This window comes from Neoarius graeffei, chromosome 8 (genome assembly GCF_027579695.1).
Source record: "Neoarius graeffei isolate fNeoGra1 chromosome 8, fNeoGra1.pri, whole genome shotgun sequence".
NCBI classification, from domain to species: domain Eukaryota; kingdom Metazoa; phylum Chordata; class Actinopteri; order Siluriformes; family Ariidae; genus Neoarius; species Neoarius graeffei.
Window position 1 is genome coordinate 1,430,621 of NC_083576.1, and position 27,500 is coordinate 1,458,120.

General features: G+C 40.4%; 1 protein-coding gene and 1 long non-coding RNA gene across 2 annotated transcripts in view; one reads left to right on the forward strand and one right to left on the reverse strand.

The window, feature by feature from the left end:
• The first annotated feature begins 9,132 nt into the window (after window positions 1-9,132).
• Window positions 9,133-27,500, forward strand: part of LOC132889970 (uncharacterized) — a 22,349-nt gene continuing 3,981 nt past the window's right edge. The window contains exon 1 of the long non-coding RNA XR_009655118.1: window positions 9,133-9,219. This is a non-coding gene — a long non-coding RNA (uncharacterized LOC132889970). The remainder of the gene's footprint in view (window positions 9,220-27,500) is intronic.
• lect2.1 (leukocyte cell derived chemotaxin 2, tandem duplicate 1) lies at window positions 20,291-25,614 on the reverse strand. Its single transcript, XM_060927180.1, has 5 exons — window positions 25,537-25,614; window positions 25,167-25,199; window positions 22,162-22,252; window positions 21,866-22,017; window positions 20,291-20,566 (listed from the first exon to the last, which is right to left on the reverse strand). Exons 1-5 carry the CDS (start codon window positions 25,568-25,570, stop codon window positions 20,400-20,402), a joined length of 477 nt encoding a protein of 158 aa, XP_060783163.1. The 5' UTR covers window positions 25,571-25,614; the 3' UTR covers window positions 20,291-20,399.

Genomic DNA, 27,500 nt, shown 5'->3' on the forward strand with positions numbered 1-27,500 from the left:
GAAAGTTTGTCTGTAAGTGTAGCCGATGAGCGCTCGCTCAGATTCTCCTTCACACCGTGGACACGATTTCTTTACATCCAATTCACACAAACACTGACTTTACTTTATTCATTCACTCATTAAACATCGCCTATTAAAAGTGTGATCGAATCTCCTCCGCCTCACACACGGCACGATTTCATCTCCTCGATGTAGTGCCTCGTGACGTCATTAAGTTGCGCTGGAGTTTCTCTCAGAGCTCCGTATAAACTGTAAAATCTCACTGCGCTGGATCAAGTGCTATTCTCCTGCTGCGCTGCTGAATTATGAGTGCGGAAGCCGTTTAGTTCGATTAAAGCAGTGATTAATGGGATAATAATTACAGCTGGTTCTGTTCATGCAGTAATATATCGGTGAGATCTGAGACTCCTGTTCGATTTATTTCACACTCACCATCTTCTCACTCACATATCGTCACATTAGTCCTTTATTTTAGATCATATTGCATTTGAAGGAAAGCAAATGAAAAAACATTTCTTCGGTCTGCATTTTTACATTTTCTGTCCCTGATTTTTTTTTTTATTTTAAAGGTGAGTGTTTGTGCTAAGGTGCTGGTCTAGACACTCATGAAAACTCCATCTCAGATGCTTTTATTCAAGAAAAGTGATTTTAGGTGAAAGGTGATTTGATCCACTTTTGCAACTGTATAACTCAATTCTGAACAGCAGGAACATTCACCACATAAACACTGACGTACCGAATGGACTTTAGTCGCCAAGTTGGCTTCATAATACAGCTTTAACACATAAAGACATTTTTTTTTAGCTTCACAGGAAAAATTTCTGGTCATGTAAAGAGTTAAGTGAAACAAAACACAAGTAGAAATCCCTCATGATTGTTCTGTGATGTCTTTCCAGATCCTTCAGATGAGTGTCGATGAGTGTGTGAAGCTCAATGATAGCCTTCTTTGACCAGATGCTTCTCTCACTAACATGATCCTGGAAACCTAATTAGCGAGGGAGGCACATCATCCCTAAAGAGGACCGGATTCACATACACTCCAACCATCCATTAGGGACAGAAGCCTCAGGCCTGAATGTGAAACTGTTGATTAGATTAATGAACACTTCGCTCGCTCGCTCTCTCTCTCTCTCTCACACACACACACACATACACAGATACGCATCACTCCATCATGGAAAGTTTATGGGTCAAGAGCATCTCGACTGAATGGGTTCTCTGAGGAGTTACAGGCTGTTTAGTTTCAATTTTATGCATATAGGTTCTATACCATCAGCTCAGTCAGCTTCCTGCGCAATCTCAAAGAGGAAAAGCGGGTGAGAGTGAACGCTGACAAGATCTGAGTGGTGGCTGAGTGGCTGAAGCCCACGTCCCTCAAACAACTCTTTGGAATCATTAACTTTTATCATCACGTTTCATTCGGGACTACAGCTAGGTGTCTACTTCTCTTCTCAAACTCACCTCCCTATGATGTAACGATGATGTAGGGAACCGGGAATTGCTGCTGTGAAGTTGGGCTTGGAGGAATGAAGACACTCATGATCAAGGCCCTCAAGTCGCCTCCCAGGTTTGGAAGTCCTTCTGCCAGCTGGTTGGAGCTTCTGTGAGCCTCTCATCCAGATCTAACCCTCAGACTAATTGTCCAACAGAGTGAGCTAAGCAGGACCTGGAAGCAGTCCCACGCTGCATCTCTGCCAGCAACTCCTCATCCTGGAGCGCTCATCTTGCTTGGGTTGAGTACGCACACAACTCTCAGCAGCTCTGCTACCAACATGGCCCGCTTCAAAAAGTCCCTGAGATACCAGCCACCACTGTTCTCAGCCCATGAGGATGACCCTGGGGTATCCTCAGTTTAACCTCACCTCCTTCACTGCCATGAGGTCTGGAGCGATGCTTATTCTTAACCTGAGGTTAAGAAGCTCATCCCATGACATATACACGACCAGTCAAAAGTTTGTATACTCCTTCTAATTCAGTGTTTATTATTTATTTGTATTAATTAAAAGCTATTTCTTCATGTCTTAAAGTAATGATGGATGTCGTTTCTCTTTACTTCGTTGTTCGGTTCTTGATGTAATCTGGATTACTGCAGTTGTGGTGTAGAATAGGGCTATTTTATTATTTGTATGTTTATTATTTACTATTCACTGTTTGATCTGAAACACATTAAGAAGGTGAGGAACTCGCCCACTAATTACCTTTTGATGAGACTCACTTGTTAATTGAAAAGTATTCCAGGTGATTCCCTCATGAAGCTGGTTAACAGAATGATAATAGACAAAGAGTCATCAGGAGAAACACTGGATACACTGAAGAATCTAAAATAAAATATCAAACAGATTTTGTTTTTAAACACTTTGTTTGTTTACCACATAATTCCAGATGTGTTCCAGATGTTATTTCATAGTTTTGATGTCTTCACTGTTGTTCTACCGTGTAGACAATACAAAATACAGAAACGCCTGTCAATGAGTAGAGTAGGGGTGTACAAACTTTTGACTGGTACTGTAGCTCCATACAAAATCGAGAGAATCATCAACCCCTGTGCAGGTGGACTGAAGTTGCTCCAGTCCATGCATATTCACCCCACATTCCATGTCTCCCAGCTGAAGCCCATATCCAACTGCCAGTGTCTCTTCTCTCGGTGTTCCCAGGAGCTCTGCACGCCATCTGTACATCAGATCGTTTCCCTCCCTGCAGTCACGCTCACGCCTCTCTCTGCATTCCCACTCAGCATCATCTCGCCGCCTGCCTCTTGTCCCCTCTGGCTCAGCCGCTGCACACCACCGCAGCCTGGGTTCAATCCCCACTCCACCACTGGGTCAGTGGTTAAACGCTGCACTCTCACCACAGTGACCTGCGTTCGTGCCTCACCTGAGCCAAGAGCCGAGTCTTCTTCCCCTAAGCTTCCCTGCAACGAACATGAACACAACTTCAGTCCTTTAATGACTGTTTGGGTTTGCGTGTCTCTCAGTGTCACAAATACGTTATCATTTCTACACCCACACCTCGTTCACAGTGACGTGTTGATCAGACGCCCCGCTGATGAACATCAGATTAAAAGCTGTGTGTGTGAGTGTTCATATGGAAGGTGAAATGTGTGTGTATTGTCTCTGGAAGGAGTCTCCAGTGTCAGCGCTGTGTAACAGTCAGAAGGGAAGCTGGAACTTTTGGGACATTTTCAGGACAGAGGAGTTTACACTTTCTAATTTGGAACACACAGAACCTGTAAGGGTTCTCCCAGAAGGACCCAAAATCCCTTAAAGCGCTAAAGAGTGAATTAAAGAGTGTGTACGTGTGTAGAGTTATCGAGGAATAGAGTTATTATACGAGTGACCACACTGAGCAGAGCAGCCTGTGTGTGGTGTTTATAGAGAGGACCTGATGCACAGGTGTGTCGATGCCCTTACAGTGTGTACAGGTTCATCCTCCATAATAAACACGGAGAGGATCGTTACCGTAGGTTTAAATAAACTCGGCTCCTGAACTTTTCTCTTCTTCAGTTAATTGGATCAGTTACAGAATGATGAATAACTAATTAGTTGTTTCGTTTCATTTGCGTACAACACTGTTTTGTAATTACATTACTGTGTGTGTGTGTGTGTGTGTGTGTGTGTGTGTGTGTGTGTGTGTGTGTGTGTAGAGGAATATCACTCTGCGAGAGCTTTTACATTACTGCTATTAAAGTGTCTTCTGATGTAGTGCCCACAGACGAGTGCAATCTCTCTCTCTCCCTCTCTCTCTCTCTCTCTCTCCTTTTTCCTTTGTTTTTCTCTCCTCTCCTCTCCTCTCCTCTCCTGTGGACTGTGTAATGAGAGTGCTGTACACACACACGCGCACACAAATGGACCTCAGCTAAATGTGTAATTAATGACTGCTGGGAAAAGGAGAACGGAGGTCAGAAAGATGGCAAGAAATTTATAAGAGATGGAGAATCTTAGAGACGCTGTTACACACACACACACACACACACACACACACACACACGCCATAGGGATACATGTGCAGATTTTACAGTTATAAAGACAATTGTTCACACACAGATTTAGATTTATTTAAATATAACAATATGACCAATGAAAATTGTCAAATGGATAAAATAAATATATTTTCCCACAAAAGGAGATATTGTAAATATAAAAACATACCGGTACTTATTAATCTCATAAACTAAAATAAATAAATTAAATAAATAAATAAACAGTGACTTTTATAACTTTTATAAACTTTTTAGATGACAACTACTTTTTGTTTTATTTTTGTTTTTTTGTCATTTCATTCCCTTTTCTTCTTTTAACATTATTAATGATATGAAAGTAAAAACGAGGAGATGAGCTTTTACTTACAATTAAAATTACTTTTCATTTATTCACCTTCTGTTCCCTTTTCATCTTTTATCATTCTGATTTTCTTTATTTCATTTCCTCTTTTCTTTCCTTTTCTTGTTTTTATCAGACCATCCCCACTCCTCTCGTCTTTACTCCTTCGCTCCTTTTCTAATGGAAGGACTCAGTGAATTCTTTTTGTCCTAACAGAAGTTATTTTGAGCACTTTTTAAAATAATTTAAATAGTTTTATTTTTTTCTATATTTCTTTTTTGACCTTTTTATCTCTCTTTTCCCCCAAATCTTTACACTAAACTCGACAGTGAATTCTAAAGTATACACTACACTCAACTCTACATTACACTCATCTCATCTCATTATCTGTAGCCGCTTTATCCTGTTCTACAGGGTCGCAGGTGAGCTGGATCCTATCCCTGACTGAGTTACATGTTGATCCTGGGATTGAGATGCTGGCCTCTTCTGCCCCTCAGACCTGCTTGATCCATCCTGGTGCCCTGTGTCTGGTCGGAGTTTTATCGCCCCACTCCTGTGAAGGACGGCCCCATGAGGACAGTTGAGGGTTATACCTGTTAAAACTGTTAATGTTATAGTCAGGCTGTCTGTTGTTGCCCAAATAAGGATGGGTTCCCTTTTGAGTCTGGTTCCTCTCGAGGTTTCTTCCTCATGTCGTCTGAGGGAGTTTTTCCTTGCCACCGTCGCCACAGGCTTCATCATTGGGGATAGATTAGGGATAAAATTAGCTCATGTTTTAAGTCGTTCAAATTCTGTAAAGCTGCTTTGCGACAATGTTTATTGTTAAAAGCGCTATACAAATAAACTTGATTTGATTTGATTTGACTACGGGCGAAAGGCGGGGTTCACCCTGGACAAGTCGCCAAGTCATCACAGGGCTGACACATAGACACAGACAACCATTCACACTCACATTCACACCTATGCTCAATTTAGAGTCACCAGTTAACCTAACCTGCATGTCTTTGGACTGTGGGGGAAACCGGAGCACCCGGAGGAAACCCACGCGGACACGGGGAGAACATGCAAACTCCGCACAGAAAGGCCCTCGCCGGCCACGGGGCTCGAACCCGGACCTTCTTGCTGTGAGGCGACAGCGCTAACCACTATACCACCGTGCCACCAATATGAGTAATATAATTAATATAAAGTCCATAAAGTACTGTAAGAATAAGTGGAAGTTTTGAGCTCAATCACAAGCCCAAGAGACAAGAAATGCTTTTTATCCTGGAATTAAAAGTTGCTCTACTTGAGGAACGTCTCGGGTCTTCTGGTGGTTTGTTCCCCTTGCGGGCGGCGTGGCGGCTCAATGCTGCTTCACCATCTTCGGTTTGGACTCTGAGCTCGACTCACTGTATTTTCAAATAAGTACATTATTTGATATTGCGAGTCCATGGGTCTTAGATCCCAGCTCGCTGTGTGTTCTTTACGCATATCTAAAACATATTCAGGTCCTGAACCAGTCAGTGATTTATAAATTCAGAGCAGCACTTTAAAATCTGTTCTGAAACTAACTGAAAGCCAGTGTAGAGATTTTAGTCCTGCAGTAATGTGGTTCTGTTCTCTCAGTCCTGGATCAAACTCCTGCAGCAGCTTTTTTTTTTTTAGTCCAATTAAGTGATCATTACGATAGTCCACCCTACTGGAAATAAATGCACAGATTTGTCTTTTTAAGACACCAAACCTTTGATTCTGGTGACATTTTTAAGATAATAGAATGCTGTTTTGGTAAACTCGACAGTAAACATGCCTCTTTTTTATTTTAGTTTATTTTGCTCTGGTTTTCTGTCCATAAGTCACAAGTCTTTGTTTATTTGTTTGTTTGCTTGCTTTTTTCTACATCTTTAATTGTCATGGTTGATGGATTGTCATGGTTTCTCCTAATTAGCTTTTGTACAAAATACAGACACGAAACCTCAAAGTCATGCTGCACATCATCTGCTCCGCAGATCTGTCGTTCCATCAAACCCCTCAATTATCACCAGCACCTTGAAAAAAAACTGGTTCCATCCATCATTAGCAAGGCGTTTTTTTTCTTTGTTCCTGTTTTTAGTTTTTCCCTTTTCTTACTTTTTATGTTCCTTGTTAAATCCTTCTTTAACCCCCCTCCCCATTTTCTCTCCTTTTTCTTTTTACTTTATTATTTCAACAAACTTCAGATTAAACTTTAGCACAATTATAAATCTGTATATAAATTTTTCAAAGTTACAGCTTTTAAAGATTTTTTACTTCAGTTGTGAGGATGCCTTATTTATTTATTTATTTATTTATCAGGACTTTTATATAAACAGATGAGTTGGTATGATATGATATGATATGATATGATATGATATGATATGATATGATATGATATGATATGATATGATATGGGTTTATTTGGTAAAACTCATACATGTAAAAAGGTACAGTATAAATAGCACTGAGGACAACACAAAGTATAAAATACACTTATTTCCAGTGTGGTCCGACAGCAGGAAACAATAAAACATAAGAGACAATAATAAATTGACAAAATTGTATAAACAATGATGAAAAAGTAATAATAAACAAAAAATATATACTAACTGTAATTATCACAGAATCCAACTAGATTACAGAAATGGCACCAAAATGGTTAAAAATTGCATATATAATCATAAAACTGGGTTTGGAATTTGCTCCATAAAAACCGTTTCACCTGTTTCTTAAAAGGATCACGTGTTTGACTCGATTGCGCTGATCGAGGTCAGCTATTCCACAAACAGATTCCTGTAGACATTAAAGAACTCTTTCCGAAGCCATTTCCTCTGAGTACCACACATGAATAATCACTTGCTCTTGTACTGTAATCACGCTGATCTGGAACCCGGTGGACATCGCATTTAAGATAATCTGGAGCAGAACCGTTAATAATATTATACATATGACCTAATTTCAGTTGTTCAACTCTGCACTCAACAGGTAAGAGATTAACCGGATTAAATTGTTCATGTTCAATACGAGTTCTAGGAGGAGCGTTTAACAAATATCTAATAATGTTGTTCTGCATGACTTGCATCCTCTTCTTGTACAATTTAGACCAGCCGCTATACCAAGCAGAGCAGGCAGAATCAAAATGGCACTGTATCAGAACAAACACTCGAAGTTTCTTGGTTCGAAGGTCAAATTTTCTGGTGTTTCTATACAAAAAATGTTAGCTTGTTTGAAGATTTGGTCAGTAACTTGGATGCAAGAGCATCCCCTGACAGCGACTGATCGAAAGTTACACCTAGATATGTTACCTCACTTTTTAATACAATGACATCATCACCACATTTTACAGTCACTGTATTCACAGAGCTTAACCGTCTTTTTGAGTCAAACAACATAGACTCTGTTTTTCCTAGATGTAAAGAAAGTTTGTTCAGGGTCAACCATTCATATACAGAATTCATCTCCACACTTAGAGCAGCCTCTATCTCTGATAGATCCTGACACCATCAGCACTGAATCACCTGCATACAGTAAGAGTTTACACTTCATATCATTCACATAGATCAGAAATAGAAGCAGCCCAAGTGAGAGATCAGTGTTTTACCCAAATACTGACTAAATACAACAATTATTTTATTTTATTGCACTTATTTGTAAGAGATCAGTGCTGATGAGATCACAGGGGATTTTTTTATGTTATGGACATAAAATGTTTTTTAAATGTATTTTAATTTATTTCAAGGTGATTTGTTGTAAAGTCCACAGCAGCGCTACAGCCAACACACTCTCAATGATGAAACACTACAAAATACAATATTCATGATATTTCTACTAGAAATTCTGCAAAATGCAATAATTTGTGGTGTATTTCCAGCAAGGAACAGAATTCACACTATATTTATAATTAGAAATATTTCAAAATATAATACTTATGATATGGTCATGGGGCGGCACGGTGGTGTAGTGGTTAGCGCTGTCGCCTCACAGCAAAAAGGTCCGGGTTCGAGCCCCGTGGCCGGCGAGGGCCTTTCTGTGCGGAGTTTGCATGTTCTCCCCGTATCCGCGTGGGTTTCCTCCGGGTGCTCCGGTTTCCCCCACAGTCCAAAGACATGCAGGTTAGGTTAACTGGTGACTCTAAATTGAGCGTAGGTGTGAATGTGAGTGTGAATGGTTGTCTGTGTCTATGTGTCAGCCCTGTGATGACCTGGCGACTTGTCCAGGGTGAACCCCGCCTTTTGCCCATAGTCAGCTATAACTCTAATTATAAAAACTGTTAAACACAATATTGCTATATTTAAAGCTAGAAACTTTGGGCCATTACATAAATGTGCAGTATTTTTACTAAAGTCATAAAGAAAACACAGAAGTGGAGCTCCAGGCCCTGACACTTCAACATGACGGAGTTTGCTGCACATGAAGTATTTGTGAAGGAGAATATTTTTATACAGTCGTGACAAAATTGGATTTTTATGATCAATTTAATTTTTCGAATTGACCTGACATTCTGTGGATTTTACACTTTTTTTTACAGCAGAACTGAAATTCCTGGTTTAGTAAAAGATTTTTTTTTTTTAATGAAGATCTCACACTTCTGGACTTGTAAAATTAAATCTTTGACAAAAAAAAACAAGAATCAAATCTGAAAACGGTGTTCACTGCTTTGCTTCAGTTTCTGCACTGAACAAAATGCTTCCTTGAGATGGTGTAAAACGTTGAGCAATGTGCTTTGAGGTGTATTTTTCACACTTTGTGGGTGTGTCTGAAGTGTTACCCAATCATCAGCGACGTGCATATAAACCCCGCCCTGTTAAAAAGGCAGCACACACAATGACTCTGACTCACATCCTCGACACGAGTCACTGCAGCTTGGTGTCTGCAATAATTGAGGACGTTAGAAGACGTGTGTGTGGTAAGCATTTATTCTACAGTAAAGTTTTTTCACTTATTTCAATCGTAAATCTAAGTGATGCGGACTATCGTGCTGTCAACACTGCTGCCCTGAGAAAGTGAGCTACAGTATTCACAACCGTGTTACAAATAACTTCTTACAGCATGAGTTTCCTTACATCATTCTCTCACACAGCCTCGTTAACTCTAAAAACCCTGACTTTAACCCAAGTGACAGCAATTAACACCGTACACTCGGCACTTTATCTCTTCTGCTGCTTTATACGATCTTCGAGGTAAATTTGGTGATTATTCTCTAAACGGAGTGCAACATATTAAAGCCTTAAATATAGGAAACACCTCGAGGACATGATGATTTAACCTGCGCTACTGCAATTAATGCCATTAAACTCCTCTAAAAAAAGAGCGATTGCTCCAATAGGTCTGTCTGTAGCAAGAGATCTTCTATTTTTTCTTCCTTATTTGCTCATTTTTTTCTGTCTCTCTTTTCTTCCTCCTTTTTTAAGGCCCTAATTGAAGTTGCTGGGCGAATCCATCTCATAATAAAGCAAGAGACGGATCGGGGCTTTTTTCTGTTGAGCTGGCAGAGGCGAGAGCCGTTGCCTTTCATATTCCTTATAGCAGCGCATAAATCCATTAAATCCATATACCTCTCCCTCTCTCTCTCTCTCTCTCTCTCTCTCTGTCTCTCTGTCTCTTGTTCTTTCCCACCGAGAGCCTTGACTTCATTTGCTCACCTTGTTGTCTATTACTGAAAGCTCTCTCAGGCACTTTCCATAAAACCGCTTTAAAACACTCTGAGATCACGGTCATGAGCAGCTTTTACTTCATCACTTATCAAACAATAATCTGTCATTTTACTGAAACTGATCCTGATTATTATTCAAAATGGCATTAAATTAAACCGAGACTCATCCAGTGTTTATCTGAGATTATGGAAGGAACAAAACTCCTGAGCAGAGTCACTGTGACACCCTGAAGGTGATTATTTTCCTATTTATTAAAAAAAAATATATTTTTATCCCCTGGCATATAATGCGGGGCCATATAGCTATCGCTCTGTTCATCTGTCCGCCCATCTGTAAACATTTTAGTTTCCGGAGCATAACTCAAAAACTATTAGGAATTTTTTTCACGAAACCTGACAGTTATGTTAAGTGACTAGAGGAGTTGTGCCTTTTGACATTTTGGGATTCCTGTGATTCTTATTTTTTCCATATTTCCATGGCAACCAATTCACCTTAGGAACATTTGGAATGGGGTTTCATGTGGCAGCCGGGGGGGGAGGACGTCATATCCTGATGACTCTTGTTTTTATTGATTTGTAGTTACATTTAACATTCATGAAGCAACTTATTTCCTGTTTCCACTGACATTATAGCAGCTATAAACACTCATTCCCTCAGCAGCATCTCTTTATTCTCTTTAAAACAAAACCCTCAGCTTGTTCCATCGTGTTCCTGAGAAACTGTAAGGAAGTGTAAACTCCTCTGTGCTGAAGAAACAGTTCCAGCTTCCCCTCTGACTGATACACAGCACTCACACTGGAGACTCCTTACAGAGACCATACAGAAACCTTCACCACATCAACACGCCCCTGAGGATGAGCCGTTACTATAGAAACCAAAACATATCAGAGTGAGAACATTAATTAATTAATATAAACCTGCACTACAGTCAGAGCTGCTGCTAGAGAGAATTAATCAACACCTTCTGACCAATCAGAGTCCAGAATGTATGAACTGAAGCGCTGTCTAAAGGATCAGAGAGACAGTAATGGAGTTTCAGTGAGTTACAGGTTCATTAGTTTAGATTACGAACTGCACCTCAGTGTTTCAGAGAAAAACTTATCGGAGTGTTTGATAGGTGATGAAATGATAACACACACACGCGCTCTCTCTCTCTCTCTCTCTCTCTCATTCCTTTTAATCATACATTATACATTCAGAGACACACATCACCTCCTCCTTTCATCTTTCATTATGCATTTTATCTTTCTGCAGGAGGGCAGAGAGGGAGGGGCGGGGGCAGACAGAGGGGGGCGGGGGCAGACAGAGGGGGGTGGGGGCAGGGGGGTTGCAAGGAGGGGGCAGAGAGAGAGAGTCTGGATTGCTGTGTTTAATGGAGTTAAAGTATAATATCAAACAGAGGGCCGTCAATCACACGACTCATTAGAATATTACAGTGGTGCTTGAAAGTTTGTGAACCCTTTAGAATTTTCTATATTTCTGCATAAATATGACATAAAACATCATCAGATTTTCACACAAGTCCTAAAAGTAGATAAAGAAAACCCAGTTAAACAAATGAGACAAAAATATTATCCTTGGCCATTTATTTATTGAGGAAAATGATCCAATATTACATATCTGTGAGTGGCAAAAGTATGTGAACCTCTAGGATTAGCAGTTAATTTGAAGGTGAAATTAGAGTCAGGTGTTTTCAATCACTGGGATGACAATCAGGTGTGAGTGGGCACCCTGTTTTATTTAAAGAACAGGGATCTATCAAAGTCTGATCTTCACAGCACATGTTTGTGAAAGCGTATCATGGCACAAACAAAGGAGATTTCTGAGGACCTCAGAAAAAGTGTTGTTGATGCTCATCAGGCTGGAAAAGGTTACAAAACCATCTCTAAAGAGTTTGGACTCCACCAATCCACAGTCAGACAGATTGTGTACAAATGGAGGAAATTCAAGACCATTGTTACCCTCCCCAGGAGTGGTCGACCAACAAAGATCACTCCAAGAGCAAGGCGTGTAATAGTCATCGAGGTCACAAAGGACCCCAGGGTAACTTCTAAGCAACTGAAGGCCTCTCTCACATTGGCTAATGTTAATGTTCATGAGTCCACCATCAGGAGAACACTGAACAACAATGGTGTGCATGGCAGGGTTGCAAGGAGAAAGCCACTGCTCTCCAAAAAGAACATTGCTGCTCATCTGCAGTTTGCTAAAGATCACGTGGACAAGCCAGAAGGCTATTGGAAAAATGTTTTGTGGACGGATGAGACCAAAATAGAACTTTTTGGTTGAAATGAGAAGCGTTATGTTTGGAGAAAGGAAAACACTGCATTCCAGCATAAGAACCTTATCCCATCTGTGAAACATGGTGGTGGTAGTGTCATGGTTTGGGCCTGTTTTGCTGCATCTGGGCCAGGACGGCTTGCCATCATTGATGGAACAATGAATTCAGAATTATACCAGCGAATTCTAAAGGAAAATGTCAGGACATCTGTCCATGAACTGAATCTCAAGAGAAGGTGGGTCATGCAGCAAGACAGCAACCCTAAGCACACAAGTCGTTCTACCAAAGAATGGTTAAAGAAGAATGAATTTAATGTTTTGGAATAGCCAAGTCAAAGTCCTGAGCTTAATCCAATGGAAATGTTGTAGAAGGACCTGAAGCGAGCAGTTCATGTGAGGAAACCCACCAACATCCCAGAGTTGAAGCTGTTCTGTACGGAGGAACGGGCTAAAATTCCTCCAAGCCGGTGTGCAGGACTGATCAACAGTTACCGCAAACGTTTAGTTGCAGTTATTGCTGCACAAGGGGGTCACACCAGATACTGAAAGCAAAGGGTCACATACTTTTGCCACTCACAGATATGTAATATTGGATCATTTTCCTCAATAAATAAATGACCAAGTATAATATTTTTGTCTCATTTGTTTAACTGGGTTCTCTTTATCTACTTTTAGGACTTGTGTGAAAATCTGATGATGTTTTAGGTCATATTTATGCAGAAATATAGAAAATTCTAAAGGGTTCACAAACTTTCAAGCACCACTGTATAGAATATTATATATTAGGCCACACCCATTAGGCCAGACTCAGGTCTCTGAGTTCTGCTGTTGTTTGAGAGTGTTGTGGGGTTTCTTTTGTTTTTGTTTTTTTCATATTTGCTTGATATTTTCCCCTGCAGAGTTTTTAATATGCGAGTGTGAGTTGAGTATACAGTAATGTAAACATGTTTAATATTTTACATCATGTTGCGTGAGATTTTATACAAAAACCAGGCCTAAAGCAGAAAAACAGAGTTTTAAACCATATATTAAAATTAAATTGCTGTGCTTCTCAGCTGAATTTCACCATTTTTCAGGGGTGTGTGTGTGTGTGTGTGTGTGTGTGTGTGTGTGTGTGTGTGTGTGTGATTATATATATACAGTAGTTTAGATAAAGTTTATGCAAAATTGCATAAAAAAGAGCTCATTGTTTTTGGATTAAATCATGAAAAGGTTTTTTGCACTGTTATGGTATAAATGAGTATTAAGGTATGAGGTGAAACTTTTTCTGAGATGAGAGAGAGATGCTCTGTGAGTAAAGAGGACAGGAGGAGGATAATCTGTTTATCGAGTGCAAGTGAGCTCGTTAAAGTGGCTATTTATGTCCCTCTGTCCAGGCTAAAGATAAATGGATATTCCTCCAAAAACCCATTCTCTCTCTCTCTCTCTCTCTCTCTCTCTCTCACACACACACACACACACACACACACACACACGGAGGCCGAGTGCTTGTGATTTTTCCTCTGTTCTTTGCTGCCCCCTTGTGGCAAAATGTATATTAACAATTATAATATGCAAGTTTAAGACAGACATTGACTGCATGTTACACAGTATAATATAATAATTAAAAATATTTAAACTAAAAAAGTTTTCTTCAATATACAGTGGTGCTTGAAAGTTTGTGAACCCTTTAGAATTTTCTATATTTCTGCATAAATATGACCTAAAACATCATCAGATTTTCACACAAGTCCTAAAAGTAGATAAAGAGAACCCAGTTAAACAAATGAGACAAAAATATTATTTTTGGTCATTTATTTATTGAGGAAAATGATCCAATATTACATATCTGTGAGTGGCAAAAGTATGTGACCCTTTGCTTTCAGTATCTGGTGTGACCCCATTGTGCAGCAATAACTGCAACTAAACATTTGCGGTAACTGTTGATCAGTCCTGCACACCGGCTTGGAGGAATTTTAGCCCGTTCCTCCGTACAGAACAGCTTCAACTCTGGGATGTTGGTGGGTTTCCTCACATGAACTGCTCGCTTCAGGTCCTTCCACAACATTTCCATTGGATTAAGGTCAGGACTTTGACTTGGCCATTCCAAAACATTAACTTTATTCTCCTTTAATCATTCTTTGGTAGAATGACTTGTGTGCTTAGGGTCGTTGTCTTGCTGCATGACCCACCTTCTCTTGAGATTCAGTTCATGGACAGATGTCCTGACATTTTCCTTTAGAATTCGCTGGTATAATTCAGAATTCATTGTTCCATCAATGATGGTAAGCCGTCCTGGCCCAGATGCAGCAAAACAGGCCCAAACCATGGTACTACCACCACCATGTTTCACAGATAGGATAAGGTTCTTATGCTGGAATGCAGTGTTTTCCTTTCTCCAAACATAACGCTTCTCATTTAAACCAAAAAGTTCTATTTTGGTCTCATCCGTCCACAAAACATTTTTCCAATAGCCTTCTGGCTTGTCCACATGATCTTTAGCAAACTGCAGATGAGCAGCAATGTTCTTTTTGGAGAGCAGTGGCTTTCTCCTTGCAACCCAGCCATGCACACCAGTGTTGTTCAGTGTTCTCCTGATGGTGGACTCATGAACATTAACATTAGCCAATGTGAGAGAGGCCTTCAGTTGCTTAGAAGTTACCCTGGGGTCCTTTGTGACCTCGCCGACTATTATACACCTTGCTCTTGGAGTGATCTTTGTTGGTCGACCACTCCTAGGGAGGGTAACAATGGTCTTGAATTTCCTTCATTTGTACACAATCTGTCTGACTGTGGATTGGTGGAGTCCAAACTCTTTAGAGATGCTTTTATAACCTTTTTCAGCCTGATGAGCATCAACAACACTTTTTCTGAGGTCCTCAGAAATCTCCTTTGTTCGTGCCATGATACACTTCCACAAACATGTGTTGTGAAGATCAGACTTTGATAGATCCCTGTTCTTTAAATAAAACAGGGTGCCCACTTGTCATCCCATTGATTGAAAACACCTGACTCGAATTTCACCTTCAAATTAATTGCTAATCCTAGAGGTTCACATACTTTTGCCACTTACAGATATGCAATGTTGGATCATTTTCCTCAATAAATAAATGACCAAGTATAATTTGTCTCATTTGTTTAACTGGGTTCTCTTTATCTACTTTTAGGACTTGTGTGAAAATCTGATGATGTTTTAGGTCATATTTATGCAGAAATATAGACAATTCTAAAGGGTTCACAAACTTTCAAGCACCACTGTAATATTCTGTTACAGGCTTCAATGTGATGATGACATGACTGATATTATGTATTGATAACTTCTCTATTATTTAATCTATAAATCTGATACATTTAACCTTCTTTACTTGTTTACTGTATATACACACTACAACTTTAACAAATGTTCTTTTTCTCTGAACTTTCATATATAACAAACTAAGTTCATGTCCCTGGGTCTAAAAGAAACATCACTGCACCATGCGCTCCTCTTCCCCCAGAGACAAACAATCAGTCATCAAGTCCACAGTCAAGTGTTAACACTGTAAAACAAAGGCTTTCAAAGTGTTGATCATTAAAAATCATCAACAATGGTGATCACTGACTTCAAAATGTCCCTTAAAAGAACTTTATTTTATGAGCTAAAAGCAGTTTTACTCGAGTCTTTAGTCCATAAGCACGGTTGTCATGGTTACTCATAAATGTAAGATACTCTCCATCTGTCAGAAAATGCAGGTGATAGATGTAATCGCTGGAGGAGTTTTATTTAAAGATTCACTGGCAAACAGATCCAAATCAGTGATCAAAAATCAGTTGAGAAACTGGTGATGATCAAGCGAGGCACAGACACGATACCAACAGTGGAGACAAAATCCAAACCAGAGTCAGAAAGAGTTTCAGATAAATTATCAGAGATTAATAAGGCGGTTTCTAAAAGCTGAGCGGGGTGCTAATACTTTGTGCAGTGTAATCGCTGGACTTAGACAGTAATTATACACTTATAAATGATCTAAATGAAGGTGGAGCTGGTAAATAATAATATAGATGTGTGTGTGTGTGTGTGTGTGTGTTATGACAAACACTCTCTCCGTGGATTGTTTTCCTCTTGTTTGTTCTTTGTTACTTCATTTCTGTCCTGCAATCGTTGCATCATGGAGAATTACGCTAAGCTACTCATTAGACAGTGAGCTGCTCTGTGTGTGTGTGTGTGTGTGTGTGAGTGTGTGTGTAATAACACAAGAAAAAAACACAAACCGTTTAAAAAAATAACAGAAGATAGATTGAGTGACAATAAAAGTACTTTTCAGTATAAAATATTTATTGCTTTTTATTTCGTAGCTTTAATAGAAAGTATGATTCCTAAACATGATGCAAAATTAATTTAATTATTATTTTCTCTTCTTATTTATAATGCATTTCACTGAAATTGTGTCCTGTCACGTATTTTTAGAATAAACTTCAATAAATAAATCCACAACATCGTCTTTCTCCTAAAGCTTTATTTTTTTAAATTATAGTTGTAATAATTTATTTTATTTTCAACTGAAAGCAGGCTCTCTAAAGCTGATGCTAAATAATTACACTAAATCTAAAAATTTAATATTTTCTATCAGATCAGTTTTCCATTTCAGACCACTGACACCATGTGTATTTTTAATGAAACTCCATCTTTCTCCAGACGTGTTATTGTTATCATTATTTTTATCAGAAATCATTGAACTTTAAAGCTGTGCTGCCTTTCAGATTTTTCAAGTGTAGGTTATAAAAATAATTTTCCTTGATAACCAATTATTTTTGTTTAGTGACCAAAAGTTACTGAATTTGAATCACAGACTTCAATTTTATTAGGGGTTTTTTTTCAATAGAACAATTAATGAATTTAACTCCATGTGGCCCTAAATTCTCCACTATTTTTTCCTGCTTCCCCATGACCCAATACAAGATATTCCATCATGCATCACGTGGTGGGCTTTCCCCGTTCACGCAAGGCATTGTGGGATACAAATTTGAAACAGGAGAGAAAAATGGAGGACGTGAGTGTGTGAATGAAACGTGAAAGAGCGACTACAGTAACGGAAAGAAAGCGAGAAGAAAAGACGTTATGTTCTATACGAAGGAAAGGAAACGCAGGACCAAACTAATAAATATGGGCGCTCAGCGAGCACCTCGGTGTGATCAGCTGTTCGTTTAGTGACAGAATGATGGAACTGTCAGTGCACGCTCAAAGGGAAACCTGTAGATGGCAGTAATGCAACACTGTGGATGCCAGCTGCCGTAAAACCCAAAAGAAGAAGAAGAAGGTAAACCTGCGCATGCGCACACGGACTTCCTCTGTCTGCTTGACTGCGCCAAGCGAGCGATTTCATGCACATTATTTGCTTTAATCCCCTCAAATTAAATAACTTCCCAGCCACAGAATGGCCTGATATTTTGTGAGATATTACAGAAATAAACAGATATCACAATCACCACATTTCAGACGGAACTAAATTTCACCGATTTTATGAAATCGAAAGGCCGTCTAGCCTTAATGGAAAGCAGTGTGTGTAAAGGTGATGCACAAAGTCTATATTAAATAATTGTTTGCTGTAAGTTGAGCTCAGAACACTGAAGTCGTGTCTTAACTGTAGTTCAGGACAAAAGTTGACATTAAAGATGATTTCAAAAGTTTCCATGCAGTTTGTTGGTGTTTGGCGCCTTTTAATTCCTTGATGTTGAATCTCACTCTTACTGCTGTGTTCCTCAAGCTTCTCACCATCCTGCTGGATCTTCTCCTGGCCCTCCTGCAGGGCTGCTCTAACTCAGGGCTGCACCTCTTCACTCAAACACACACAGCTTTCTGCACGATTCAGTTCAGGACTTTGTAGTGATCGCTCCAGTCCTTTCAGTTTCTTAACTTTAATCCATTTCATTACAGTTTTAGAGGTTTGATTCGGAGCACCGTCCTGCTGGAAGACTCAGTCATGACCGTGTTTTAAGGTTCTGCCTTGAGGTGTTGCTTCAGTGTTGTTTTTTGTTTTTTATCATCCTCCATCCTTATGATTTCATCTGTTTCCTCAGATGAAACTCACCCACAATATAATACACTGCCTGGGCAGAAAAGTCACCATCTGGATTTAAATAAGCAAATAATTAAGAATGTTAGATTGGATAATTACTGCAGTGAACACCGGGGTGTGTTTCAGCTGCAACAGTTCTTTACCTCTAACTGATGCAGTGAGTCGCTTCTCATTTCTTACACAAACATGTCGAAGGCGTTTCCCGCTCTCATGGAAAAGCTGCTCCTGCGTTTCAGAAGGTCAAATGATTGTCCTGCATCAAGTAAAGAAAACAACTCAGGGGACTTGAGCTGAAATGACTGGAATTGGGTTACGAACTGACCAACACATTATCAAACCTGGAAGGATCGAGATGAACCGACAACTTCACAGAGAAATGTGGTCAGAAATAAACTCCTGACTGAGCGTGATCAGAGATCACTGACACACTTGGTGAAGTCGAATCATAAAAAATAATCGAGAGTAGAACTCAGGGCTGCGTTTAATAGCGAAATTAAGGTCATTTCCACGCACCGTGGGATGAGAACTCACAGCATTGGGACTAACCAGCTGTGTGTCTGTAAGAAACCCACTCGTTAGTGAGACTAATCAGGAGAAAAGGCTTCAGTTTGCTCGGGAGCATAAAGACTGGACTCTGGAGCAAAGGAGAAAGGTCGTGTGGTCTGAGGAGTCCAGACTGACCCTGTTCCTGAGTGATGGGCGTGTCAGGGTAAGAAGGGAAGCTCATGAAGCTCCGCCCCATCATGCATAGTGTCCACTGTCCAAGCCTCTGGAGGCAGTGTGATGATCTGGGGTTGGTTCAGTCGGTCAGGTCGAGACTCCGCAGCGTTACGGGGCAATAAAATGAAGTCAGCTGATGACCTGAACGTACTGAATGAGCAGGGTCACATCAGTGGGGTTTAATTCCCTGATGGAATAAAATTAGGGCTCAGAGAGTGAGAGAGTGGTTCAGGGAGCACGAGGAATCATTTACACATGAATTAACCCCCACAGAGTCCCAACCTTAACCCCTACTGAGAGTCTCTGGGATGCTGGAGAAGATTTTACAGAGAGGTTCGACTCTCCTGTAGTCGAGACACGATCCCTGTGAAAAATTAATGCAACTCTGGATGGAAATAAATGTTGTGATGTTGTATAAGTTTATTGAAACAATACCACCGTTACTGCATGCTGTAATCAAAGCTAAAGGTGGAGCAATGAAATATTAGTGTGAGTGACTTTTTTTGTCAGGTTATTGTATGATGCTGCCACCACCTTGCTTCACAGTTGGGATTTTTGGACACGTCTCCTCCAAAAGGCTCCTGATCACCTACACACTTCATTCTGGCTTTTTTTTTAAATCCTGGTCTTGAAGTAGTGGCTTCTTCCTGCCCTACAGCCCATCAGCCCCTGGTGATGGAGGAATCTCTTACTCTCATACTCTGGTATCTGATGCCTCCAACTCATTCAGCTGAATCTTTCTAAAAGTTTCTGAAATGTTGTTCCCTCCTGGGAGGTCATCTGTGCCTCTTTTCTTATTGATGCAGTGTCTGTGTGCCCACCAGATGTTTATATTTACATACAGATGTTTGTACAGATGCTCATGGTCTATTCTGTTTGGAAATTGTGCTGAAGAACGTGTGGAGGTCCATGATTTCTTGTGGTTCTTGAAGTCACGGATGTGTTGATTTGGATGTTCTCATTGTGTCTGCTAATTAACTCCTAATTATAACATCTGGCCAATCAGACGCTTCTGAATGTCATGAGAGACCGTCGAGTTGGTGTGTGTAGAGTTTTAGACCCAGTGGGATTCTGATACAGCAACTGAAGCTGAAATAAATCTGTCTCTAATCAATTGGTTTAAAATCACCTCGTATGGAAATGAAGTCAATGCCACGATCAAATAAACACAGGACATGTAGCGCCAGGAACATGAGTTTGAATATCTTTGTACAATATATCTATATTTTTTTAACAAACTTGAATAAATCATCAACACCACACACACACAGAGCGAGAGACACACACTCCATCTTTCTCCATGAGCTTTATTTTTTTGTTATCATGTTCAGTAGAAAGCAGAATCTCTGAAGGTGATGCATGAAGCTGAACTTGAGTCATTGCCGTGCGTGTGTGTGAGATCAGAAGTACTTGGTGGGGTTGGACTTGTCACACAGCTGCACGTGGATGTGTGATGTGATTCCTGGATAAACCGTCTGCATGGGCAGCAGCGTCCCGAGTTTCTGTCCTTTCTTCACAGATCCGCTGTATTTATCAGGTTTCAGATAGAACAGCTTAAAGCACAGACCTAACACACACACACACACACACACACACAGAATTATATACTTTTTTACATTATTTCTTTCTTCATTCTTACTTTATTTATTGGTTTTGTTCCCTTTTTTAATTTTCTTCTTCTTCCTTCACAGCAGATCCTCCTTCCCAATTTATGATCCTCATGTTTCTTTTGGTGTTGGTTTTACACCGGATGTCCTTCCTGATCCGACCCTCCCCAATCTATCTGGGCTTGGGACTGGCATTCAGTATGTACTGGCTTGTGTAACCCCAGTTGCTGGGTATGTTACTGAACCTGCATGTCTTTGGACTGTGGGGGAAACCGGAGGAAACCCACACACACACGGGGAGAACATGCAAACTCCACACAGAAAGGCCCCTGCCAGCCACTGGGCTCGAACCCAGAACCTTCTTGCTGTGAGGCGACAGTGCGAACCACTACACCACCGTGAAACCCTTTTCTCTCTTTTTATTTTACTTTGTATATTTGTTTTATTTTTGTTCTCACTGTCAACACTATCAGTATTTCTTTCTCCATTTACTTTATTTCTTGATTGATTCTTGTTTTCTTCCTTTGTTCTTTCATACAGCAGCGTATGCAGGCCATTTTCAGTTTAAAAAATACGGAGCTCAGAAAAAACTCTCAGATTAAAGTTATAAATTTCTGAGGAAAAAAACCCTCACAAAATTAGAAGAAATAACTCTCAAAACAATCGTGTTTTGTTGTTCAGGAACCAGATCACTTCACTTTTCAGGGTTTGATCGACATTATCACTCCATAGACGACACGGCTGAGTGAGAGCTCCAGAAAACCCAGTCAATAACGCAATATAAAGGAATACAGTGCTGAGAGATTTTAACTACATTTCCCAGAATGCACTGCAGCCAGGAAGGAAGCATGTGATTGGTTGTTGTGCTTCCTGGATGCAGTGGGAGATGAATTTAGAAGCTGTTTGTGTCCTTTTTTCCTCTCCCAGCTGTTTATAAATGTGTGATTACTGTGCAGGAGCCATTTCTTATCACACTCGGTGTGTGGATTCAAATCATCAGTGATACTGACAGGAAGTGCAGGCTTGTAGAGTCGATGTGCTTCCTTGACACACAAAAAACCCCACTATTATTCTGAGTTGTGTTTCTTGTAAACTTATGACTTTGCAATCCCTGAGAATATTTGAGGCTTGGGGTTTTTTTTCAGAAATTTACAACTTTAATCTCAGAAATTCTGAATTTTTCCTTGGAATATTACCACCCTGCCTGTGTGTGTGTGTGTGTGTGTGTGTGTGTGTGTGTGTGTGTGTGTAAGCCCCACCTCCCCCAGAGAGCTGCAGGCCGTTGTTGATGGCGTTGTTGTGAGTGTATGGAACGGCTTTCCTGGTTATTGTCACATCAAACGGAGCGTAAACTGTCGCACCATCAGCGCACACAATGTCCAGACCACTGTGTTTACTCTTCCCACCATTACTGTAACACACACACAACATGATATATAACTATAATTGGATAAAAAGCAGAATGTCATTCTTTTGTAACAGTCAAAATGGTAATATTTACTCAGCATCATCACACACACACACACACACACACACACACACACACACAGGTTACCGTGAGGCCCCGTAGTTTCCACAGCCGTATGTTGTGTCGCAGCCTCGCTTTGTGTTCGCTGCGTTTCCACTGCAGAGCTGCCCGAACTTTACTGTAACACACACACACACACACACACACACACAGACATGTGTATATATAACTTTTTTATATTGTTTATTTTTATTTTGTTCATTTTTTACACTTTATCTCTATCTGTTCTGATGATGTGTTTTTTCTTTCAGTCTGTCACACACGTCTTTCTTTCTATTCATATTTTTTTCTATTTTCTCCTATTATTAGGGCCCGAGCCCTATGGGCGAAGGCCCTATTGTTCTTGTAAGAGTTCACTATTATTATTATTCTTCCGTCTTCGTCTTCTTCTTCTTCTTCTTCTTCTTCTTCCGTCTTCTTCTTCTTCTTTATTTTTCTCCGCTGTTGGGCCATTTTCGGGGCGCTTGCCATGGGCGAAAACGCATGAAATTTGGCACCAGTTCCGAGAATTGCCACCGCTACTCAGAACCAGAAGCCCAAACTTGGCCGGGGCTCCGGGCCTCTATAGCGCCCCCTAAGTCGTTGTGATTTTGGCCTCCCGCATTAAGGTGCCTGGGTGCCATGTAGTTTGTAGTAGTGGCATGCCATTTGGTACGCATATGTATCTCGCTAAGCCGGACAAAAATGTAATGCCAATGCATTAGCCACGCCCAACAGGAAGTGAGGTTATTTCACTTTCGTGCGAAATGCATGGCCACGAAGACGGCGCAACTCCTCCTAGACCGTTCATAGGAATATCACCAAAATTGATACACATCATCTACAGACATGGCTGACAAAAGTTACTAAATACGTTTCACGTTGGATAAACCGTTCAGAAGTTATACGTCAATCAATTTTTGATGCAAAATTTTACATGCTTAAAAATTCATAACAAATCTTCTGATTGCTCAAAACTGCTCATACTTCACGGGCAAATCAGTCCTTGGGCTTCTGACATGTTACCCAATTTCTGTGATATTTCGCCACTGGGGGCGCTATTTTTGGGCAAAAATTCCAATCTTTCCTCAAATTTGGTCAAACTTCACGGCCACCCTCTTACTACCTCCCATGTCATGTACACCACATTTTGGAAATTTTCGTCCATGGGGGGCGCTGTTTTTGGCCGACGCAATTGCTCCAAAACGGGTTTTTGGTAAATAATTCCATAATGCTTTTCCTTCACACCACTACCTTGTGACAGTACGTTGCTGTTGTAGACACTTATTTCTCCAACTCATAATCGCTCATGTACAGCATAGCGCCACCTCCTGACATGGGAAAAACCATAAAATTTATTCTTCAAAAATCTATATCTCATCTTCTATTTACTCAATTGTCATCAAACTTCATACGCAAACTCTTCATAGCTCACCTGACATATACGCCAAATTTTGTGCACTTTCGCTCCTGGGGGTGCTGGTTATGGCAAAAATGATATTGCAGCTTCTGATCTGTCAAGCTTACCAAGCAAACTCTTTACAAGACCCTTATTGGGGCGCTTGCCATGGTCGACAACGCACGAAATTTGGCTCCTTTTTCTTAGACTGCCACCGCTACTGAGAACCAGAAGCCCAGATCCAGGCGGGCCTCAGGGCCTCTATAGCGCCCCCTAACTCGTTGTGATTTTGGCCTCCCGCATTAAGGTGCCTGGTTGCCATGGAGTTCGTAGTAGTGGCATGCCATTTGGTACGCATATGTATCTCACTAAGCCGGACAAAAATTTAATGCCAATGCATTAGCCACGCCCAACAGGAAGTGAGGTAATTTCACTTTTGTGCGAAATGCATGGCCACGAACACGGCGCAACTCCTCCTAGACCGTTCATAGGAATGTCACCAAAATTTATACACATGATCTACAGACATGGCTGACAAAAGTTTCTAAATACGTTTCATGTAGCATAAACCGTTCAGAAGTTATACGTCAATCAATTTTGAACTGCAAAATTTTACATGCTTAAAAATTCATAAGAAATCTTCTAATTGCTCAAAACTGCTTATACTTCACACGCAAATCACTCATTGGGCTTCTGACATGTTACCCAATTTCTGTGATATTTCGCCACTGGGGGCGCTATTTTTGGGCAAGAAATCCAATCTTTCCTCAAATTTGGTCAAACTTCACGGCCACCCTCTTACTACCTCCCATGTCATGTATACCACATTTTGGAAATTTTCGTCCATGGGGGGCGCTGTTTTTGGCCGACGCTATTGTTCCAACACGGGTTTTTGGTAAATAATTCCATAATGCTTCTCCTTCACACCACTACCTTGTGGTAATGTCTCTTGCCAAAGAAGCTGTGGAAGGTTTTTCGCGGGGACGCATGCCCCCGCCCCCCTTGGCCGCTGGCGCGAGGGCCCGTCGAGGCCGCTTGCGGCTTTAATTTTTATTTCCATTGTATCTTTGTTTTATTTTTGCTCGTCTTTACCACATTGTTTTTTAACTAATTTCTGTTTTATTTTCTTATTAACCCCGCCGACAGTAGTCGGAGGGGTTATTATTTTCACCTGCGTCAGTCTGTGTGTGTGTGTGTATCTGTCTGTCTGTCTGTCTGTCTGTGTGTCTGCAAGATATCTCAAGAACCAATGGATCGATTTGGACCAAATTTTGTACATGTGTTGCCAATCACCCAGGAAGGAAACCATTAAATTTTGGAGGTCAAAGGTCAAAGGTCAAGGTCATGGCAGAACTTCGAAATTTTCGCCCAATGTATTTTAATAGGGAAAAGGCGGGGTTTGCACTCGTTAGAGTGTCCCTGTCTAGTTTACTTTTTATGTTAAATATCTTCATTCTTGATGCACATCTCCCCCGATTTATTTTGTTTTCTTTCTTCATTTTTGCTCTTTGTTTTTTATTTCTTTCTTTCCTTTTTCTCTTATTTGTTTGTTTGTTTAACTTTTTCACTTTTATTTTACTCTTTACGTGCTTCTTTCTTCTGTTCCTCCCTTATTTTTAAAAAATATTTCTGTGTGTGTGTGTGTGTGTTTTACCTTGAGCAGTTGCAGTCTGCAGAACACACAGCACTGAAACAGATAAACGAGTGTCAGATAAACAGTCACAGTGTTGCATGTGTTCAGGTCAGAGTTCATCAGCTTTGAGGTTCTTTTAATGATCTTATTTGAGCTGTGATCTTTTTACAGCTCCGTCATAAACACTAGAAGACACCATTAAACACACACACACACACACACACACACACACACACACACACACACACAGGGTTTCGTGGCTGTAGATGTGAGCAGTAAAGTGAGATGTTAAACATCCAGATCAAAGCATTACTCTATAAAATGCTATTCATTGGTTATGAAGTGTTATGAATGTTGTTATGAATGTTGTAGATGAAGTGCGTTCTCTTACCTGCACAAATCAGAAAGACAGAGAGCTTCATCATCTTCTCAGTTTTCTTGTGTGATTGTCACACTGTCAGAAACCAGATGCTTTTATACTGTACACAGGGTTCAGGAAATTCCTCAGTTTCACAACACACACACACACACACACACACACACACACACACACACACACACACACACGCACACACACACTGCTCATGCGCGGTGTGTTTGCTCTGATTAGGTTGGGTCTTGCTCAATTTTGTGTTTTCCAACATTTGGAAGAAGAGCACGCCTTTGTTTATCACAGAAACATTGCAGCACACTGAAAGTTTTTTCTTCACATTTCCCGGTTTGTTCAGAAATCAGGGTCAGAGCGCAGGGTCAGCCGTGATACAGCACCCCTGGAGGAGAGAGGGTTAAGGGCTTTACTCAAGGGCCCAACAGTAGCAGCTTGGAGGTGCTGGGGCTCAAACCCAAAACCTTCTGAATAGTAACTCAGAGCCTGAACCACTGAGCCTCTGCTGCACTGAGGTGGCCATCGTACCATGTCATACCACAACATCAGACATCTTCATCCAGAGGATCTCCTCAGTGTGGTCCCTGAACCCTGTTCCCGCTCCCACCGCTCACCCCTCACCCCCCACCCCAAGATCTAGTGGGTTACGACAGTGACACCCCGCTGTAGGTTGATGGGAACTGAAGCTGAAATCTGCGCAGTAGAGACACAAGTCAGTCAGGTCCACCCACTCATATGGTGGCCCCTCCCACTGAGCATGTTCCAGAATGTATTTAATGTGGAATTGGATCTTATATCAGTCCAGAGAGCTTACAGAGTTTCAGCTGGAGATATTTCATTAATCCAGACATGTCCATGAAGGTGTAGGTGCAATAGGCTTATCAAATCAGTCTCATGTAAAAAGGGATCAGTCTCATAAATTCATCAATCATTAATTCATGTCTCTAATAGTTTATAGCTAAACTATTAAAATCAATGGAATAACTTAGTGATGTTGCTATAGTTTAGTGAGTATTGTAGCTCTAATGTAATAAGTTTACTCTAGATCTATAACATTCATATAACAACCAAATGGGCGAAGGCAATTAGAATACTTGTTTGGCAGAGGTTGGCACTCAGTGAATGTTGTAGCAATAGACAGGACACAGTTTACTCCAAAAGTACCATTTATTGAAATAGCTGACACGAATTAGCAAACTAATACTGATCAGATATAGCAACAATAGCAGCCAAGGAATAATTCAATATAAATGGTGATACAATGTATACAAATAAGAATCAGTAGTGTATATGATGATAACTAAGACACTAATGGTGATCAGAAGTAATAAGCTATATGCAAGTTTACAGTGTGGGGCGAGTGGATGTTAAAATGAGAGAGGGAAATCACATGTTTATGTGTGTGTGTGTGTGTGTGTGTGTGTGTGTGTGTGTGTGTGTGTGTGTGTGTGTGTGTGTGAGAGAGTGTGTGTGTATGAGTAGGTGTGTGTAAGAGTGTGTGTGTGTTCAAAATCTGGAACCATTGGATAACGAGAGAGGGTCGTAATACAATGTCAACATTTAGTTTAATTGATGTTGAGACTCTGAGAAAAATAGTACAAAGTCTCAGCTCCTCCACATCTGAACTGGACATTTTACCTACAGTCTTTTTCAAATCTGTTCTTCACCTAATATCAGATGAGGTACTTCAAATTATCAACACCTTCTTACGAACTGGCATGTTTCCCTCATCTCTGAAAAAAGCGGTTGTAAAACCCCTACTGAAAAAGAATAACCTGGATGTCTCAGTACTCAACAACTACAGGCCCATATCCAATTTGCCATTCGTTGGTAAAATAATTGAAAAATTTGTTTTTAATCAATTAACTGCCTTCCTGACATTAAACAGATGTTTTGATAAGTTTCAGTCAGGTTTTCGTGCCAATCACAGCACTGAAACAGCTCTTACTAAAGTCATGAATGACCTACGT

What these genes read in the sequence shown, in the direction of transcription:
- lect2.1 (XM_060927180.1), bottom strand. Translation starts at nt 25,570, where the DNA reads ATGATGAAGCTCTCTGTCTTTCTGATTTGTGCAG. An exon ending in GCAGACTGCAACTGCTCAAG is followed by an intron (nt 22,253 to 25,166) that starts GTAAAACACACA and finishes TGTGTGTTACAG; the next exon opens with TAAAGTTCGGGCAGCTCTGC. An exon ending in CCTGCAGCTCTCTGGGGGAG is followed by an intron (nt 20,567 to 21,865) that starts GTGGGGCTTACA and finishes TGTGTGTGTTAG; the next exon opens with GTCTGTGCTTTAAGCTGTTC.